The sequence below is a fragment of the Aspergillus mulundensis genome (genome assembly GCF_003369625.1).
Source record: "Aspergillus mulundensis strain DSM 5745 chromosome Unknown scaffold_0, whole genome shotgun sequence".
In the NCBI taxonomy this organism is placed as follows: domain Eukaryota; kingdom Fungi; phylum Ascomycota; class Eurotiomycetes; order Eurotiales; family Aspergillaceae; genus Aspergillus; species Aspergillus mulundensis.
Window position 1 is genome coordinate 1814888 of NW_020797888.1, and position 17422 is coordinate 1832309.

The following is a 17422-nucleotide window of genomic DNA, read 5'->3' on the forward strand; positions in this document are numbered from 1 at the left end:
ATGCATATGCGCAGCCACCTTTACTGTCAACTGTAACATGTGATCAGGACTGGAAGCTCGAGGGACGCTTGGCATCAGCTCAGCTTCCCGAACGTCAAGTTTCTTCCATCATCACAGTGAGAGCCCATCAAACCTCACCGAGCCAAAATGCAACTCCTAACTACTCTTTCTTTCCTACTATTCTTGACACCTGCAGCCCTTTCCTCCAAACTAACAATAACAATCCCACCTTCACAGGCGCTTCCAAATCCTCACTCTCTCCCCGCTGATACTCATGCGACACTCACCTCGATAAATCTCGTGAATTCGCTAAAAGCCTCCCTCACTCGCTCTGCGAGGTTTGTTTTTACCGACTTTGCTGTAGCCGAGCACAAGGCCTCCCAGCAAGACGATATCTCCGGCTCATACCTGCTCGACATCCGATCCTCGGAATATGTCTTTACACCGCTGAGGGTTGACCTTGATGAGAGGGGCGAGGTGATGGGTGTCTGGGAGACGTTTCGTGGGAATGAGTGGGGGAACCGCGGGGCTGAGAAGTATGCTAGGCCTGCTGGCGGGAAAGCTGGTGGTGGAAATGGAGACGAGGAGGTCGTTGTTGATATGAGGGCTATCGGGAGGAAAGGCTTCTATGAGGTCCGGCAGACTTGTAAGTGTTTCCCGCAATGCCCTTCCGGGCTGATTTGAGGTGGTCGCTGATGCCAAATTCTAATATAATAGTCTCGCCGCTGTCGCTCTTCAAGAACCCCATGATTCTGCTTGCGCTCGTGGCGCTGGGTTTCACCGTTGGAATGCCCAAGCTCATGGAGAATAGTATGTCTCTTGCTTGTTCTTATCCTTTATTTTTTGCTTAGTCTTGTCTTTGTATGTATCGAGCTTGTTTGCTAACGGACCGATCAGTGGACCCGGAACTGCGCGAGGAGTTTGAGAAACAGTCTCGCGCGTCGCCGATCTCTGGTGCTCAGAGTGCTATGGCAGGTGGTGGCCCTGCAAACTTCGATCTTGCGGGATGGATGGCTGGAGCTGCGCCACGGGGACAACCGGCTCCTGTGGCTGAATCTGGGAGTGCTGGTGCCGCCAGTGGGAAGGAGAATAGAGCGGGAGCGAGAAGAAGATGAGGTGGTCGAAGAATTTATATAGCTTTACAACTAGTTGGTAAGTTTTGTGGAAGGTACGGATAGGGATGAAGCTGTTTCATTCACATTGCATATCTATGCTCGGAAAATATCACATGGAGATACTGGACACGGGCAACATTAGGCATTGACGGTCATAAATCAGGTAATACGTAAAGACCATAACTCCCTATACAGAGTTACAGACCCATCATAGCCAACTGATTACAGTTACAAATTCAGCGAAAAGAACTAAAAATCGCCACCAAAGTCATCTCCGCCGCCATAATCACCACCATAGTCATCATGGTCATCATCAATCGCATCGGCTAACAACGCACCTCCAATCAACCCACCACCTACGCCCAATGCTGCCGCACCGGCCATCCCCATACCACCTCCACCTTGCCGGCGCTGCGGCTGCATTCCACCGCCATGGTAGCCTTGTTGGGGGTACCCGTAGCCAGGTTGCGGTCCATACCCGACTGGAGGTCCGTACCCCTGCGGCGGCGGGTAATACCCACCGGGGCCCCCATACCCACCGGGGCCCCCATACCCAGGTCCAGGGCTGGGAGCACCATAGCCACCATTGGGAGGATACCCGTAGGCGGCCTGCTGGTGGTGATGCGGCCGCGGAGGCGCATAGCCAGGCCGTGATCCTGAAGCAGATGAAGCCTTGCTCATGAGCTTACTGAAGAAGCCCTTCTTCTTCTCTTTGCCTTTATCTCGGTCGGCCGTTGAGGCTGAAGATGCCGGAGAATGCGGAGCGTCGTTACTGTTATAGTATCCTGCTGCGGCGCCGGGAGCGGCGGAACCGGACTTTTTGTCTTCTTCGGCTTGGAGTCGCGCTGCCATCTCCGCATCGCTTTCGACTGTGCCTTTGGTGGTGCCGGGACCGCCGCCGGATGTTCCGGGGGTGGATGCGGACTCCCCGTTATACGGATTATTCGAGGAGAAGCGATGGGCGTTTTTCTTGTCTGTGGCCTCGGCGCTGGCGACGGCGGAGGGATTTCCCGGTCCCGATTCCTCGTATGAAGGCAGAGCTGGGTCTGTAAGGCTACTGTGCGGTTGTTCCGAGGCCGGGACCGGCGCTGGGGTTGATGGTGTGGATTGGGGTGGTTCCCATTGAGATCTGCCCGTGGCTAGGTTGATAAAAAACCTATAGAGCGGTGCTTGATTAGCTTCAGTTGTGGGAGTATGATCGAGAGAAGACAGGTACCATTGTTTATAGTTGTCATCATATTGTGTTTTCCAGCCCTCGGGCACAGATGGGGGAGGGGGACCGGGTGGCGGAGCGAACGACATCGAAAGCAGATCCGGGTGGAAATCTACTTAGTTTGAAGCAGAGGAATATAAATACGAAGCAAAAGCCGCCTATACAAGTTAAAAGAGGTATAGTTGTTGGAGAATTGTGCATACGTCAATGCAGGAGTTACTCTGGAATAGATATGTGGCGATCGATGATTATTTATATAGCCTTTACCTATGATTGCCGCATTGCACCTAATGTCCACGGTGACGTTACCTATCATTGGTTGCTCTGTCCCGGAACCTTTGCTGATTGTGGCTGTGTCTCAGCCACTGCTGCTTTGTCCAATGTACTCCGTACATGAATTGTTTCTACTGGAAAATCAAAGTTCCAGCTGTTTAGATAATGCAGATGCGTTACCATACTCTGTAAGCACTGTGGCTGAGCATGTTTGTACATGCTGGCTTGAATGTACAGAGTATACATTTAAAAATATACGGAGCACAGAATCGAGACTCTGACATCATACAAGATATATTGAAGCAGGAGTACTTAGTAGCTAGGCTATTTCGGCTTTCTTTGCTGTGTATCTCATGAACACTTGGTGCATATAAGTTGAGCACAGGCCAAAGTAGACAGTTGGTTACTATGGCAATTATTATCATTAATTCATGCGCGCTATATACAGAGACACAAACCAGGCTGCTTGTTGATTGCCTGCCTAAGTGACATCCCTTCACTCGGCAAAGTTCGGGTCTATGGTACCACTGTCCGGGAACCAGAAGTCATCTTCTGAACTGCTCGCCTCATCTTCCAGCACATGAGGTTTTCCGTGGTATGTCACAGAGCTTGATAGACTTGCGGAACACTCAGTATCTGAGTCACCAGTAAGATCTATAACTCCAGGCTCAATTTTGCTGATAATAGGGATACCCATTCCTGGCCTCATATGTTTGCGCTTTGATGGAGTCTTACGGGCAGGATTGTGCTCTTCATCAGGCTCATTGCATAGATCAATAAAATTGCCGTCTGTTTTGACAATTGTTCCAGGATTCCGCCTCTTGTTCCCGCTACGCTTTTTATTCCGTATTTGAGCAAGTAGGATGTGTCCCTCAACCTCCTTGCGCGCTGTAGCTGTCAGGCCTTTCCTGTGTTTAGGCGCCATGCCACCTAGTTGTCGTATCTCATATCTTGGCTCGAGCCCAGTAACTGCAATTTGTTCTGACTGTGTTCCAGCGGGTCGAGCCCATACAGCAAATGGGCCTTTATAACAAGGCCCCTTGCCCGGTCCATATAGAGGATGCCGTTCTATCTGCCCTGATGCCATTAATTCTCGTGCCGCTTTCACCCCGGAATCGGAATCGGACTCATCCATGGTATTGGGGCCTTCTCTGAATGTGAAAGTCGCAGACTGGTCAGGCATAAAGGGGCTGTTAGAGAGGAGATGCACCCCACCAGAGACATCTCCGACCAGTAGATTCGTTCGGTCGGGTGAAGTTGCGCCACACATTATCCCTTCCTCGAGACAAGCGACATCTTCCACATGCACATCTTCAGGGGCACGAAGAATATTCCATTTCTTGACCATGCCATCTGAAGCACCTGTGTAGAAATGATCAGATGCCGTGCCCCATAACTGCATGCTGACGCCAGTGTCTGCCAGCTCCCTGTCAAGTTCCTCGTCAAGTTGGTTTAAAGGATCTCCGTGCCTTAGTCGGTGGAGGATTTCATCAGGATTCCGCCTATCCCAAACATAAGTAATTCCGTCCGTACAGCTAGCGGAAATATAGTTGGTGTTCCATGGACAGAATAATACTTCATTCATGTCTAGAGCTGGACACTCCAATTCCATGACACGAGTCTTGCGGCTTAGTGGCTCATAGAGATTCACAGTTGATTGTGTACCGCGACAAGCTTGCTGACCAGCAGTGCAAGCTATTGCAAACATGGGTAACACAGGATGCCAAGTAATATCAAAGACATTCTGTGAGCTTGGAGAGAAAGATTCAGGGATGATCGATGATTCCCGGACACGGTAGGCAGCGAGAAGTCCATGTTGAGCCACCCCGTCTTCTCTCTCAGACATACCTGCAAGCAGATAATCTTTTATTGCGTAGGTAGAACCCCATGCTATTGATGTTGGTACCAATTTAATGTCCACTGCTTTTCTTGATCTCGGCCGTGGCAATTCAAGCGCTGTATAATGAGCTTGGTCCGTGTCCCAGTAACCAATGGTATGCGTTCCGGTAGCCAGTAGATTCTCGGTAAAATTTGAGCGTGCCATAACAACCACTTTGGAGTCATGCTTCAAGTTCCTGTAACATGCAGGTCTTCCTCTTGCGGTATCCCAGAGCTTGACAGTGTGGTCGTAACTGGCGGTGTATAAAGTGTCTTCAAACCATTGTACAGCAGTGACGCTCATGAAGAGACGTGCATCATTCACAACACTGTCTTTCGGACGCTGGATGCAATGGTCTGGTAGTTCATGCAGCTCATTGGTCACGAGGTTGCCAAGCAAGAGATTGTTCTTCCTATTATATGCCATCATGTGCTCATCACACTGTGCAGTTGCCCCTGCTGCAAATCTTGTTCCATCTGGTGACCATGCCAGCGAGATGACATCGTTAGAAGCCCCTTTCCATGTTTTGCACACTTTAAAGTCGCCTGTAAACTTTGCATGTAGCTGTGACGTATAGCGACTGCCTAATTCCCGCGACAACAAGGTGTTTACTGGATCTATTCGCTGAATGGCCCGATGTGAGGAAGCTCCGAGTACTGAAGGACGGATGACAATGGGGTTCCCTCGTGACAAGGCTTTGGGAGGTGTCTCAACTGGGTGTACTTCTTCCTCACTTTCACTATCAGAAAGAGAAAGCCTTTGGTAATAGTTTACTGGTCCAACTCTTGAGCGGCCAGAACGTCGTTTTACCGCAGCCCTAGGTATATCACTGTCAGGTGATGAGGTTTCTGAGGACGACTCTTGCAGGGTAATTGACGCTTTCCTCCTAGACACTGGCAAGGCAATGGCCGGCTGTGGTCGGGGGCTACTTTGCGGTCGTAGCTGCACATTCCCTCTTGGTATCTTTGCTCGAACTTTTGGCACAGCGGACTGGAGTGAAGGACTCGGGGTGTTTTCAGACTGTTGACTTATATCCTGGGCCTCTTGAAATGGACCTCTCATAAATTTTGAAAGCAGGTTCTCTGCCTCACTGCGCGCGGCTGGATCATCAGAGCCTAGACGGAGCGGGGTACCGGGATTTTTAGGCAATGAACCCTTTTCCATTTCAATCATGTTTTGACTCTGTAACGATGTCTAAGTACTTATCAAAAGACTGAGCTCAATTCGAATACTTACCTGATTTCTTTCAATGCATTGAATTACCATACCCAGATACGCATAATTATCAAGGAAGATCAGGTGGGTAAAGAAGCATGATTGTTGAGCTCGGTGGTGGAAACCCTGAGTGGAATATTGGTTAGAGCTAAAAATAAATGGGGTAATGGAACACTAACACTTTAGTTAATGCTTTATTGGAAGGGCACACTTTGAAGAACAAGGAACCAAAACAAGTGAAATGATCTAGGAGAAAAACAGGAATGGGTAGCTTGACTGGTGTTGGGGGAAGGCAGAATATTCAACGCGTGAAACGCGTGAAAAGCCACTATTACCGGAAGCAGTAGGCGGTCAGCGAAAGCTGATTCCTGACAAATTATTCAAAAGTGTAGTACTATTTGACTGGGATTTTCTTTAGTTGTGCCTAGGAAAAAGTCACAGTTGACTTCTTACAATAAATAGAGGTTGGAGATTAGACTTTGAAGGGTAAAAAGAATATCCCAATATAAGCTCACTTCTCAAGGCCCTCTGCCCAGGGATAACTCAAAAAGAAGTTAAGGACACACAAAGTTCTCGGCTTGGACATTATTCAGGTGTCCATTATCAAGTCGAGTCTAGTTTAGATCCTAGAATACTGACTGAATATATGTAGGACATTGATAAAGATCTGTGGAAGCATGAGGCAGAGTCTAAAGTCATACCGTAGAGTCGTAGACCCGTTAGCCAATCAACAACTGCTCCGCAGTGGGGTTGGGTTGGCTTGGTAGATCAGGCCCCATTATTATGGACCGGGGACCTTAGTCTCCTGCTGCCCCGAAACCTGCTATATTATTTTGAGAGACGGCCCTTCCTGAGTGACACCATTGAATCATAGAGAACGTCCTTGAAGGCGAACAAGAAAGCTGCAGTTATTGCGCTTTGAGTTACTTTAGGTCCGATTCCTGTAGAGGTGTAAGCATGATTTTTGCTGGTTATATTCGTACCAAAAGACTCGCCTTTGTATAGTCCAGTATAACCCTCTTCCTTGATGATCCTCTTTAAACTCCCATTTAGACTCTCCCTGGGCCCGTCCTTACTGGCGACATGCATTCGGCTTTTCACTGTGATGTATGGGTATGTGATTGAAGTGGCCAATATTTTGCCAAGAGCGCCGAGGTAAAATGCATCCTTTGGTGTCATTCGGCGGCGGCGTTCCACTATGTTTTTCAACTGCTCGAAGATGGTGTACTGCAGAATAGGATTGATCACCAAGACGAGAGCAGGTAGGACACCGGCAAAGAGCGCTGTTGGACCCTCTTTCTGGAGGAGATCCATAAGTGTTCCAAGAGTAGATGTCCGCTGCTTCTTGGGCGCTCCGGGTAGGAATTGATCATTTTCCACCGATTTGCGAGCGGTCACTCTGGTGTTGATGACCCAAATGGGGTTGGTTAGCATCACAGTTGCGCTCCCTGCAATTGCTCCGGCGATCATCGATTCAACTGTTGACAACTTCTTTGAACGACCCGCCTTCTCGGCAGCCTTTTCAAAGGCCGACCGAGTCCACTCATACCAGTAGTAATACACGAAGTTGGTGACACTGATACCAAACAACGCCGACTCAAGGCCAGAATAAAGTCCGATTATCCCTTCCCTCTGTACAATGCGGCGAATCGCGTCAATAGTCGAGGACTGCGCACGTTTGGATTCCACTTGCGCTCGGGTTGAAAGGGTGATGAGTGGGTATCTAGCAGAACCATTTCTGTGAGAATGTGCTTGTAAGCCAGAAAGGGGTGTACTTGTTGCACGCACGTCAGAGCCATGGACAGTATCCCACCACCAGCGCCCGCCAGAGCGTGCGCTATATTGTCGCTCTGTTGTGCAGCGGCGGCGGCGGCCACTCTTTTAGGGTCCTCAACCTTTGATAAAGACATAACGGACTTCGAGAAATGCTCTTTCGAACTCGGATGCTGAAGAAGGCGGTATCCTGTCAAGCAAGTTTTGACAGCGAAGGCAAGGGTGTTTTGAAAAGAGAATGGGGAGAAACACAGAAAGGAGTGATATACGAATAACAATCGGAACGAAAGGAAAGGGCGCGGTCGAACTGACTTTGGAGATGCTCGGACCGGGTTCGATAATAATTGGGGATCGATGATCCATCTGATGACGTTTACCGGATCCTATACCTCGGCTGAATATAACCATAGAGCCGCAGCCATTTGGTAGGGGGGCTGATGATACAAGACCGGCCAGCATAGTTTAGAACACGGTCACGAAATCCGTGTTATCCTAATTGTTACCTTGACTGCGTTTGTACATTCAGTATTGTGGCCGGATTTCAGAATGGTTAGAGCCTAGACGGCGTAGACGCCCGCAGACTTTCCCACCATTTAGTACTATCTGGCCGAAGTTGGCTTTCCTCTTATCGGGTGCCTCCTCCTCGCAGATTGTAGTTCGATTCCCTGCTCCTAAGGAATAGAAAATTGGGCTAAAGTTATGGAGTACTTAGCTACTATTCTGCATGTGATCGCGTCGGCAAGTCTGCGATATCCTAAGTTCGGCGTAAGCATGAACCAAGAAGGATCGGCAATGAAAGGAAGAGGGCGCCGATTCTCAGTTCAGCCTAACAAGATTTACAACCTCTGATCTACTAAGACGGCAAATGCCCAAGCCATTCATGCGTTCCCTATTAATTGAGCCTGACAAGATACGCGAGGAATCCAACCTAAAAGAAACATGAGGAAATAATAGTAAAGATGCCAGAAAAAAGTCGCGAAAACAGAAACTAAGCAGAAAGGGACAAGAAACAAATATCGGGGTCAGAAGCAAGCAGAGAGATGAGGTGCTAACCCTTAAAAAGTGTTCCTGTATAAAGACAACGCGTAGCAGACCGGCTAAGCATGGCGGAGAACAGATAGACCCCAACCTGGTTGTTCCCAGGTGATTAAAATCGATCAACACCGTTCGTTCGTTCTGTGATTAGGGGACAGACAGAGACCCCGAGCTTTACAGGCCATATGCCGGACCCTGTAAATGCTTTTCTATGCCCTGTCTTGACTACCAAAGGAGCAGTTCAGCAATACTGGTTTTTGGTTCATGATTCGTCTAACAGCAGCCCCCAGCGGATCCCGATTGGACACCCTGGCCCTGGCCGACTTGCACTGTCGGCTTGTTGTTCACGGTCGCAGTGCCCATACGCTCCTTGATCTGTCTGGCCATGGTCAAAAAAGCCTGTTCGACATTCGACGCGTTTTTTGCGGATGTCTCCAAAAACGGGATTCCAAGGCTATCGGCGAACTCCTAAAAGGCACACAAGCAAGTCAGACGAGTTGCCGGGATAACAAGGAGAAAAGGAGCGCCGATTAACAGTTCATAACAGGGAGATAGCTACCGACCTTTGCAACAGTGTATTCCACAACTTTCTTGTCCTCCATATCGCTCTTGTTGCCCACGAGCAGTTTGTTGACACCCTCTGTTGCATAACGATCGATCTCCTGGAGCCACTGCTTGACGTTGTTGAAAGAGTCCATATCGGTGACATCGTATACAACGCAAATTCCATGAGCCCCACGGTAGTAAGATGAGGTGATGGTTCGGAAGCGTTCTTGGCCTGCGGTGTCCCACTATATACTCCGTCAGCATTATCCGAGCGCAGCTGGGTAGGCTCCGCATACAATCTGGAGCTTCACTGTTTTGCCGTCAAGTTCAATAGTACGGATTTTCTTTTGAGAAGTGTCAGAGTTCGATTTACTCGCTAGAACAACTGTCACAAGGACACCTGATAAATGATTGATAACAGGGGTATACGCACGAAATCCACACCGATGGTGGAGATGTAGCTTTCTGTATAGGTGTCATCGGCAAATCGAAGAAGCAAACAGGACTTTCCAACGCCGGAGTCTCCTATGAGCAGGAGCTTGAAGAGATAATCGTATCTGTCCATAGAGTTAGGCCGCTGGAGTAAAAAAAGTACTCGATCTTTCGGAAAGTCTGCTATGGAGTACTCTAAGTAGTGAAGACATTAGCCAGCCGAATAGAGGTAAAAGAGCAGGCATGCGTAGAGACGAGGCCAACTGAAAGACGAAGGCGAACCCCATGTCCCTTCAACAAAGCAAGAGCGGGACTTTTGGGACACCGTCAAAAGCGCAGGCAGACACGCAAAGCAACTTACCACTCAGGGTTCATCTTGATTGTTATAGACGGGGTATTCTTGGATAGAAAAGGAGTTGGCTAAACAGGAGACAGTTTCCGCGGCAAGACAGAAAAGCAAAGTCCAAGTGATGTAAACGTAGCAGTGTCAGCCAGGATGGACTTTGGCGGTGGGTGTTGCTAAGTGCAGGAGAGCAAAGGAGCCCAGCGTGCAGGTAGCCTGTGACCGTTTCACGTTCTGCCCAGCCCCGGGACCCGTCAGCCTATGACCAAGTTCGGCTTAGTGTTCCATTCAAAAATAGCCCAAGACCCCGTTGGACAGTTACCCGTCCCTGCGCCAAAGTCCAGCTTGCCCCTAGAGAATATCTACAAGTAGACTAAGCATGTAGATAAATATGTGCAGATTGTGGGGCCTGGTAGTCCTGCTATTCAAGCTAATACTACTCAGGAGACAAGCGCGTTTCCCACAAACGTCAGGTCAAGCAAGGGAGTAAGGGCAGTGAGCAAGTATACTATTTTGATCGACCAACACATATTTGATCTAAGAGGATAGATGTTATACCGAAGGATTGCCATGCTCCTTCCATAACGACAGAGCTCGTATACAACACTGATTTTTTTCATCAAGCATAGCCATGCTCCTGAAGCCATTTCAGGACCTGCTTCTCGTCCCTTTCTTTGTAATTAGCGTTGGTTCGAATACTGTCTGCCACAATCACCAAGGCGCGATCGTATGCATTGGTATCCTTGTCTTGGAAGAAGGAAGCGATATCCGCGCCTGTCTTGCGATCCGCAAACTTTGAGAAGCCCATTCGCACGAAGCGCTCGAAAACAACATTGTTCGCTGAGAGGCGCGCTTCAATGGCGTCCCAGTTCTTCTTCAAATATTCCCACAGTAGGTGGCGAACTTTGGTGTTGGCAGCTAAGGAGACTGCCCCATTGTGCACGTCCTGAATGGCAACTTTGTCCGAAAACACAAAGTCAAGGTAATCATTGACCAGTGCAGCATCCTTCGTGCGTCCAAGTGCACCCAAGCAGATTTCCTTGCCATCGACGGAATCGGTACTGAGGTATTCATTTTTTACCGAGTCGTACTCGGCCTTGGTACCGTCAGATACAGCAATACTGAAGATCGTGGAGCGGAGATTTGTGTGGATAGCACTCTGGTCCTTTGCGGTTGCCCAAAGCTCAAAGCGGTTCTTGGCTTCGGAAACAATTCTGAGAGATCGAGTTAGTCAAATTTCACAACACACAAGGCATAGAAGTGAACAGGGAAGTCCGTACCTTTCGTTTCCTGCAAGACCTGACATCGCAATCAAGAGTTTCCGCAGCTGGCCTGTGAGATAATCCTCGCCGGACTTGAACTCCCAGCCTATCTTGTTCGCCGCAGTGGACGACAATTCACGGGCAAAAGCCTTTAGACCCTCGGCCACTTCTTCATTTTGCGAAAATACGGACCGTAGGTTGCCGACGGAAGACGAAATCTGCGACCAAACCCTAGGGGATACATCAACAAAAGGCCGCAAACCATAGAATATGGCAAGGGGAAAGGTAACTAACAAATAGTTTTTTTCATTCTTGAAACCCTCCAGAAGAGACAACAATGCCGCGGTACTGCCTTCGCCAGATACAGCCAGAGCAGCAGCGTCGCCAATCAAGCCGATCTTATCCTCAGTGCTTAGAGAGCCTAGTGATTGACCGAGCTTTTCCAGTCTGCTGGGAGAATAGTTGGTTCGATAGAATCCCGCGAGATCCTTGTTGATTTTATAGAATGAATCTTGCCCAATGCCCTGGACAGTGTCCGATCTGGAAACGAGGGCACGAGGCTCCTGCGCAGCAAATTCAGGGCCCGACTTGATATTGAGCGGAATCCACCACGTTGTCTGATCTTCCTCGGGTTTGGCGTCACCAGTCGAGAGGAAGCGATTTTGGCGAACTTCCAATTGGCCCGTTTCTTCCGCGACGGTGACAACTGGGAATCCAATCTTGCGGATCCAGGGATCCTCGAAGATACTGTTAGAGAGCCTATCACCTCCGTAAGGTTGATCGCCACTTACCATAAAACTGTTAACGTCTTGGCTCGATGCTTGGCTGAGAGCAGACCAGAGATCGTTGGTAGTAGCATTGCCTGTAGGAAATCTTTTAATGGCTATGACAAAGAAAAGAAGCCGTTGGTGCTAGGCATACCATATGCGTGAGTCTTAAGATACTGGGCCACGCCACGAAGGAAAGTCTCTCGTCCCAGATGGGTGCTTAACATGCGAATGACAGAGCTCCCCTTGAGATAGCTGATGTGGTCAAAGATTTGATCAACTTCTAGGGCGTTTTTGACGGGTACTTGAATCGGGTGAGATGCACGCAACGAATCGAGCTGGAACGCTTGTTGAACACCTTCAGCCTGTGTAGCAGTCAATATACGTGTTGCGACTTATTGATTTACCTCGAGAGTTGCGTACCACAAACTGTGACCAAATATTCCATTCTGTACGCGGCGTAAGCCACACTTTTTCAGCACCGTGGGCACGAGACGAGGACTGACTCACCTGGATAAAAGTGGTCGACAGCAAGCCACCCAACCCAAGTAGCAAAGCCCTCATTCAACCACAACTCATCCCACCAATCCATTGTTACGAGGTTGCCGAACCACTGGTGTGCAAGTTCTTGTACATCCTAGGTCAGCTAGGCTCTGACATCTTCACTAGGCTAACCGAAAACTCACCATGCGCTACGACGTAAGCAATCCGATTCTTATAGCGAGTGTCTGATTTGCCCTCGTCAAACAGAACAGCAGTGGTGCGGTATGTCACAAGACCCCAATTCTCCATAGCTCCCATGGCCTAGATTGGTTAGAAAGGCTACATAGTCGGCAATCAGCATGACATGGAGAGAAACACTTACAAATTCGTGAACTGCTAGGAGATCTGCCTTAGGTAGAGGGTATTCAATTTCGAACACCTCCGAGAAATAGTCAACAGTCCGATGTGCGCATTCAAGAGCAAACCGCGCTTGTTCTTTGAGTCCTTTTGTTGTGTAGACACGAACGGGGATGCTCTTGCCCTGGTATTTGCGCTCGGTAAGGGCCTCAACGTAGTCAAAGTCACCAACCGCCCAGGCCAGGAGCTGGGAGGGAAAATACGTTAGTGAATGCCGGTTTCCAGAAAAGATGAATACGAACATAGGTGCTCATCACTGGGGTTGTGTCGAAAGAAACCACCTTGAGCTCGGGCTTGCAACCCTCTCTCTCAGACTTGACTGGCATGTTGCTGATAGCCGTTTGACCTTTGGGTACTTCGATTTCGAAATCAAACGTAGCCTTCAGGTTCGGCTCATCGAAGCAAGGGAATGCCCTGCGAGCATCACAAGACTCAAACTGAGTGCTCAGCATATAGTGAAAGTCTCCTTCCTTGGGCGTATCAGGAGTCGGCTCGGTGGCGGGCTTATACTTTGAGCGGTAGAACCCAGCCATAGCATTGTTCATGGTGCCGGTGAACGCGATAGAGATAACAATTTCAGACTGGGGGAGATCCTCGGGGAACTTGAGTATCACACGCTCCGATTTCCGGTCGTAGGTAATCTCAGACGATTTCGCCAATTGCACGCCTACAATAGCGCCGTCGTCAGTGGAAATCGCCAGGAGATCAAAGCTTAGTGGAATTGCAACACCACGTACCATTTGATCCTAGAACCTCCGCGTGTTGTACTTCAATTTCTTTTGAATTGAGTGCTACTTCCTTGGTGAGACCATTGACCTTGGAGGTAACTTTGACAACCCCCTTGTAGCGCCACGAGCCACCGAGCTGTAGGTCGAAGAGAGAGATACCATAATGCGCAGGTTTGACCCTATGGTTACGATTAACTCAAGACCGCCGAATCGGCGACTGTAACTCACACGCTGGGAAGGGTATCCCTATCCTTTGATGCCATTGCGCGAACTTCAGAAGAGCAGTGTCTTGTCGTGGTTATTGATAAAACTGGCCTGAGCGAACAAGCCAAGAGTGTGCGGGATGAAAGATGGAGGCGGGAGCGAGAAATCGGGTGGGATGGGGAGAGGGGTCGGCTGAGAGACGATACTGGTCGAAAGGGTCGATAAACTCGAGGCACAGGCAGGCAATGGAGCCCAGCGCATCTGGTTGACGCGATGCTGCGTCTCCCCCACATCTAGTCAACCACTTCAGCGGTTATCGTCGGAAAAAAAGTAGTAATTTTTCCAAAAGCTATATGAAGAAGAGTTTCACTATTATGTCGCACATTGGAAGAGCGCATAAGACTGACTTTCTTACTGTGTTCGTTTGTATGTACTTCGTACTTCTGAAAGCAAAATCCACGGTAGATACGTCAGGCGGAGGAGCTTGGACCTTTCTCTGCCGATCCTACTCCGTACTCTCAGGGCAATTGAAAATCAGAGGCGAAACTCAAGCCTCCCGCATAGCGCTTCCCACACAAAATGGCAGATTCTGATGATGAGTATATTGGCAGCATCTCAGAGGACGAAGGCGACGACAATATTGTCTCACGGTCACGAGACCCGGGAGGCCTGGCCTCAAAGCGGAGGAGACAGAAGGGTGGAGCGGAGTTTGAGCTTTCGCGAACGTGGGAGACCTTGGTTGAAGGTGCAGATGGCACGATCAGCTCGACAGTGGGAGGACTATTGGAAGCTAGCAAAAGAAAGAGGTGAGTCGGTCTTGGTCTCCGGTCAAAGTCGGCATTGCCACGGCGGTTGGCTTTCAAGACGCTGTGCTGATTCCCTGTAATGAAGGCTCCTAAAGGACACAACACCGCTCCAACGTGGTATCATACGCCATATAATCCTGATCCTGGACTTATCACAGTCAATGATGGAAAAAGACCTACGGCCGACACGGTATCTTCTGACTCTACGATATGCCCAAGAATTCGTGAGGGAGTTCTTTGAGCAGAACCCCATATCTCAAATTGGTGTTATAGGTTTGAGAGATGGCCTTGCACTACGGATCAGCGACATGAGCGGGAATCCCACAGAGCATATTAGCGCAATACGGGACTTGAGGAGTCAAGATCCAAAAGGCCTTCCAAGTCTGCAGAATGGGCTTGAAATGGCCAGAGGCGCACTATTGTAGGTTTCTTCCAGATTTGGAGACACGGCTAGCCTGACTCTGTGCCAAGTACTGACCGCTGTCTTCCTGCAGTCATACCCCCAGCCACGGGACTCGTGAAATACTCATCGTCTTCGGCTCATTGCTCTCTTCCGACCCCGGTGACATCCACCAAACAATTATTACACTGATCGATGACAATATTCGGGTTTCAGTAGTGGGTCTTGCTGCCCAGGTGGCAATCTGCCGTGAGCTATGCTCAAAGACAAACGGCGGCGATGACATCTACTACGGCGTGGCCCTTAATGAGCAGCATTTTCGAGAATTAGTGATGGACGTAACAACTCCACCAGCCACATATTCCCAAAAACAATCCACAAGCTCACTTCTGATGATGGGATTCCCATCACGTACTATTGAACCTTTCCCTTCTCTTTGCGCATGTCACTCTAATCCCATGTCCGGGGGGTACCTATGTTCACGGTGCAACAGCAAAGTTTGTGGTCTTCCTGCTGAGTGCCCATCTTGCGGTCTTACTTTGATTTTATCAACTCATCTCGCTCGGTCGTACCACCATTTATTCCCTCTAATGAACTGGGTTGAAGTTCCTTGGCGGCGTGCAAGCCGCAGCACGACTTGCTTCGCATGCGGTATCCCTTTCCCTGCTGTTCCTCCAGAAGAGCAACAGCAGGCAACTGAGAACCTCGCCAAGGGAATGAGTGTAAGCAGCCGTTACGAATGCACAGTGTGCCACAACCATTTCTGTATTGACTGTGACCTCTTTGCTCATGAAGTGGTACACAATTGTCCTGGGTGTCAGAGCAGGGTTGCACACCATCTCCAGGATGATGTACCTAGAGGCCAAGACGGCCTAGATCAAATGGATACCTCAAGGTAAAAGTGTTCTATACAATACGACTGAAAGAAGCTCTATATAATCCGAAACTGGGTGCTTTGATGCCACCGATTTCCAGCGATGCATCAATGACCACTAAGATCTTCAGGAATTCTTCTTCGGGACGTGTGTTCTACCCATTTAAAAAGATCACATAACCATCAAGCAACACAGCCCATTTGAGATGCTCTGTTGAGCCCAGTCAAGAGGACCTCGGCTAATTCTAGCTTTCTCCGCGAACTTCAAATCCACTATTTTAGAGAACCTCCTATATATTAATCTTCAAGAGCCCAGTTAATTGAAACAACCCGCGATCGGTCCTCGACGCTCAAGGACAATTATTCTGAATTATCGAAGAAAGCAAGAGAACTAGACGGGCACCGCCTATGGATACCGCCACAGAGCTAGAGGAATCTTCCCCGCCTCCTCGCGCAGGCACCCCCAGCGCGCAATCAGGCTCGCAACAGCCGCAGGCAGATGATATTTTTGAACAATTGACGACATATCCATTTGCGGCAGACCGTGAGTTTGCAAGCGGCCTTGCCATAATACTCGGTCATTCTGGAACGCCCGCCTCAGAAGAGGAGATAGGCCGCAATGATGATCTGGTTCTGCAAGCGAAGTGTTATTACTTTACTAGGTATGAAACATGAGGAAATACCATTTATCTACTATATGCCTGTCTAGCCTGGGCCTACAGAATGTCACGATCCATGTTAATCCGAGGTTCTTCTACTAGGAAGAACAATCTCGCGTCGCCGCTGAACGGGGCGACTTACAAGTCCTGGCTTGAATCTAGACCTGCTTCGGATGTCTCTATAAATGAGGTGCGAGAAACACGCTTATCGACTACACCTACGCAACCCTTGCCGGGTAATGCAGGACCAGTATCAACGCCCGCCTCACAAGAGCCAGCCTATCCCAACTCGTTCGCTCATATCGTTGAGCTTATTACGACTGGTCAGCCGATCCCGGGAATCCAACAGATACCAAACACTCTTCTGACAGGTCAAGGTGCTGCAAATGCGGAGCCCAGGAGATTGAAACCTTGGGAGAAAGAGGGAAATGTCTAATCTCAATCACTTGATTAGGAACGAGGATTTTGATAATTATAACATTAAGTTCACCGAAAGGGCGCTTGAACCTTCGGCTACCCTACCATGCTGTGACTACGTAGCTCCATTCTGGCTTAAGACTAATGCAATATGAAATTATTCTCTGAAAAACATACTCCGTATGACTTACGGGCTGGATACAAAGCATGCGTATTGAGAGAGAGCCGAGTGTATGAATACGAAGAATTGGTCAATAGGGATATGCATAGGCAAGCGGCCCTGTCTAGAACAAACAAGGTGCCACGCGGGCATATGGCTGCTGTACGTAGACTTTCCGTACGTCCTTCCCTGTACACCTCAAGATGCAGACAGTCGTTCTGGAAAAATAGTACAGCCCCGTCAACACCCTTTGGGCAGGAACATGAAAAGCGTGGACACTGGAAATTAACAGTAAAGAGCCTAAGAGTTCAACGAGATGAGTGTATGAGATGAGCACCGAGGCATGGGATGCCAGGCTCTTTCAGCTTCGACCAACCATGTAAATCTGGAAAACTCGAAGTCTGCTTCGAGAGGCATTCAT

The 17422-nt window shown here is 49.1% G+C and overlaps 7 protein-coding genes across 7 annotated transcripts; 2 read left to right on the forward strand and 5 right to left on the reverse strand.

Annotated features, from left to right (window-relative positions):
* Positions 1-147: 147 nt before the first annotated feature.
* DSM5745_00528 (uncharacterized protein) lies at positions 148-1115 on the forward strand (the record flags this gene model as incomplete). Its single annotated transcript, XM_026742544.1, has 3 exons — positions 148-646; positions 718-810; positions 898-1115. 3 exons carry the CDS (start codon positions 148-150, stop codon positions 1113-1115), a joined length of 810 nt encoding a protein of 269 aa, XP_026608389.1.
* Positions 1116-1364: 249 nt separating this feature from the next.
* Positions 1365-2417, reverse strand: DSM5745_00529 (uncharacterized protein; the record flags this gene model as incomplete). Its single annotated transcript, XM_026742545.1, has 1 exon — positions 1365-2417. One exon carries the CDS (start codon positions 2415-2417, stop codon positions 1365-1367), a length of 1053 nt encoding a protein of 350 aa, XP_026608390.1.
* A 680-nt stretch (positions 2418-3097) lies between these two features.
* DSM5745_00530 (WD repeat protein) lies at positions 3098-4906 on the reverse strand (the record flags this gene model as incomplete). Its single annotated transcript, XM_026742546.1, has 1 exon — positions 3098-4906. One exon carries the CDS (start codon positions 4904-4906, stop codon positions 3098-3100), a length of 1809 nt encoding a protein of 602 aa, XP_026608391.1.
* Positions 4907-6603: 1697 nt separating this feature from the next.
* On the reverse strand, positions 6604-7605 carry pmp47 (putative peroxisomal membrane protein Pmp47; the record flags this gene model as incomplete). The annotated part of the gene is made up of 3 exons (XM_026742547.1): positions 6604-6611; positions 6679-7418; positions 7484-7605. 3 exons carry the CDS (start codon positions 7603-7605, stop codon positions 6604-6606), a joined length of 870 nt encoding a protein of 289 aa, XP_026608392.1.
* A 1171-nt stretch (positions 7606-8776) lies between these two features.
* DSM5745_00532 (Rab family GTPase YPT1) lies at positions 8777-9614 on the reverse strand (the record flags this gene model as incomplete). The annotated part of the gene is made up of 4 exons (XM_026742548.1): positions 8777-8971; positions 9067-9294; positions 9346-9449; positions 9479-9614. The coding sequence occupies 4 exons, from the start codon at positions 9612-9614 to the stop codon at positions 8777-8779; spliced, it is 663 nt and encodes a 220-aa protein (XP_026608393.1).
* Positions 9615-10443: 829 nt separating this feature from the next.
* On the reverse strand, positions 10444-13744 carry DSM5745_00533 (M1 family metallopeptidase; the record flags this gene model as incomplete). Its single annotated transcript, XM_026742549.1, has 10 exons — positions 10444-11038; positions 11105-11948; positions 12008-12218; positions 12277-12302; positions 12364-12480; positions 12540-12657; positions 12719-12940; positions 12996-13420; positions 13491-13660; positions 13710-13744. The coding sequence occupies 10 exons, from the start codon at positions 13742-13744 to the stop codon at positions 10444-10446; spliced, it is 2763 nt and encodes a 920-aa protein (XP_026608394.1).
* Positions 13745-14264: 520 nt separating this feature from the next.
* On the forward strand, positions 14265-15434 carry DSM5745_00534 (TFIIH/NER complex subunit SSL1; the record flags this gene model as incomplete). The annotated part of the gene is made up of 4 exons (XM_026742550.1): positions 14265-14491; positions 14577-14912; positions 14986-15302; positions 15385-15434. The coding sequence occupies 4 exons, from the start codon at positions 14265-14267 to the stop codon at positions 15432-15434; spliced, it is 930 nt and encodes a 309-aa protein (XP_026608395.1).
* Positions 15435-17422: the final 1988 nt, after the last annotated feature.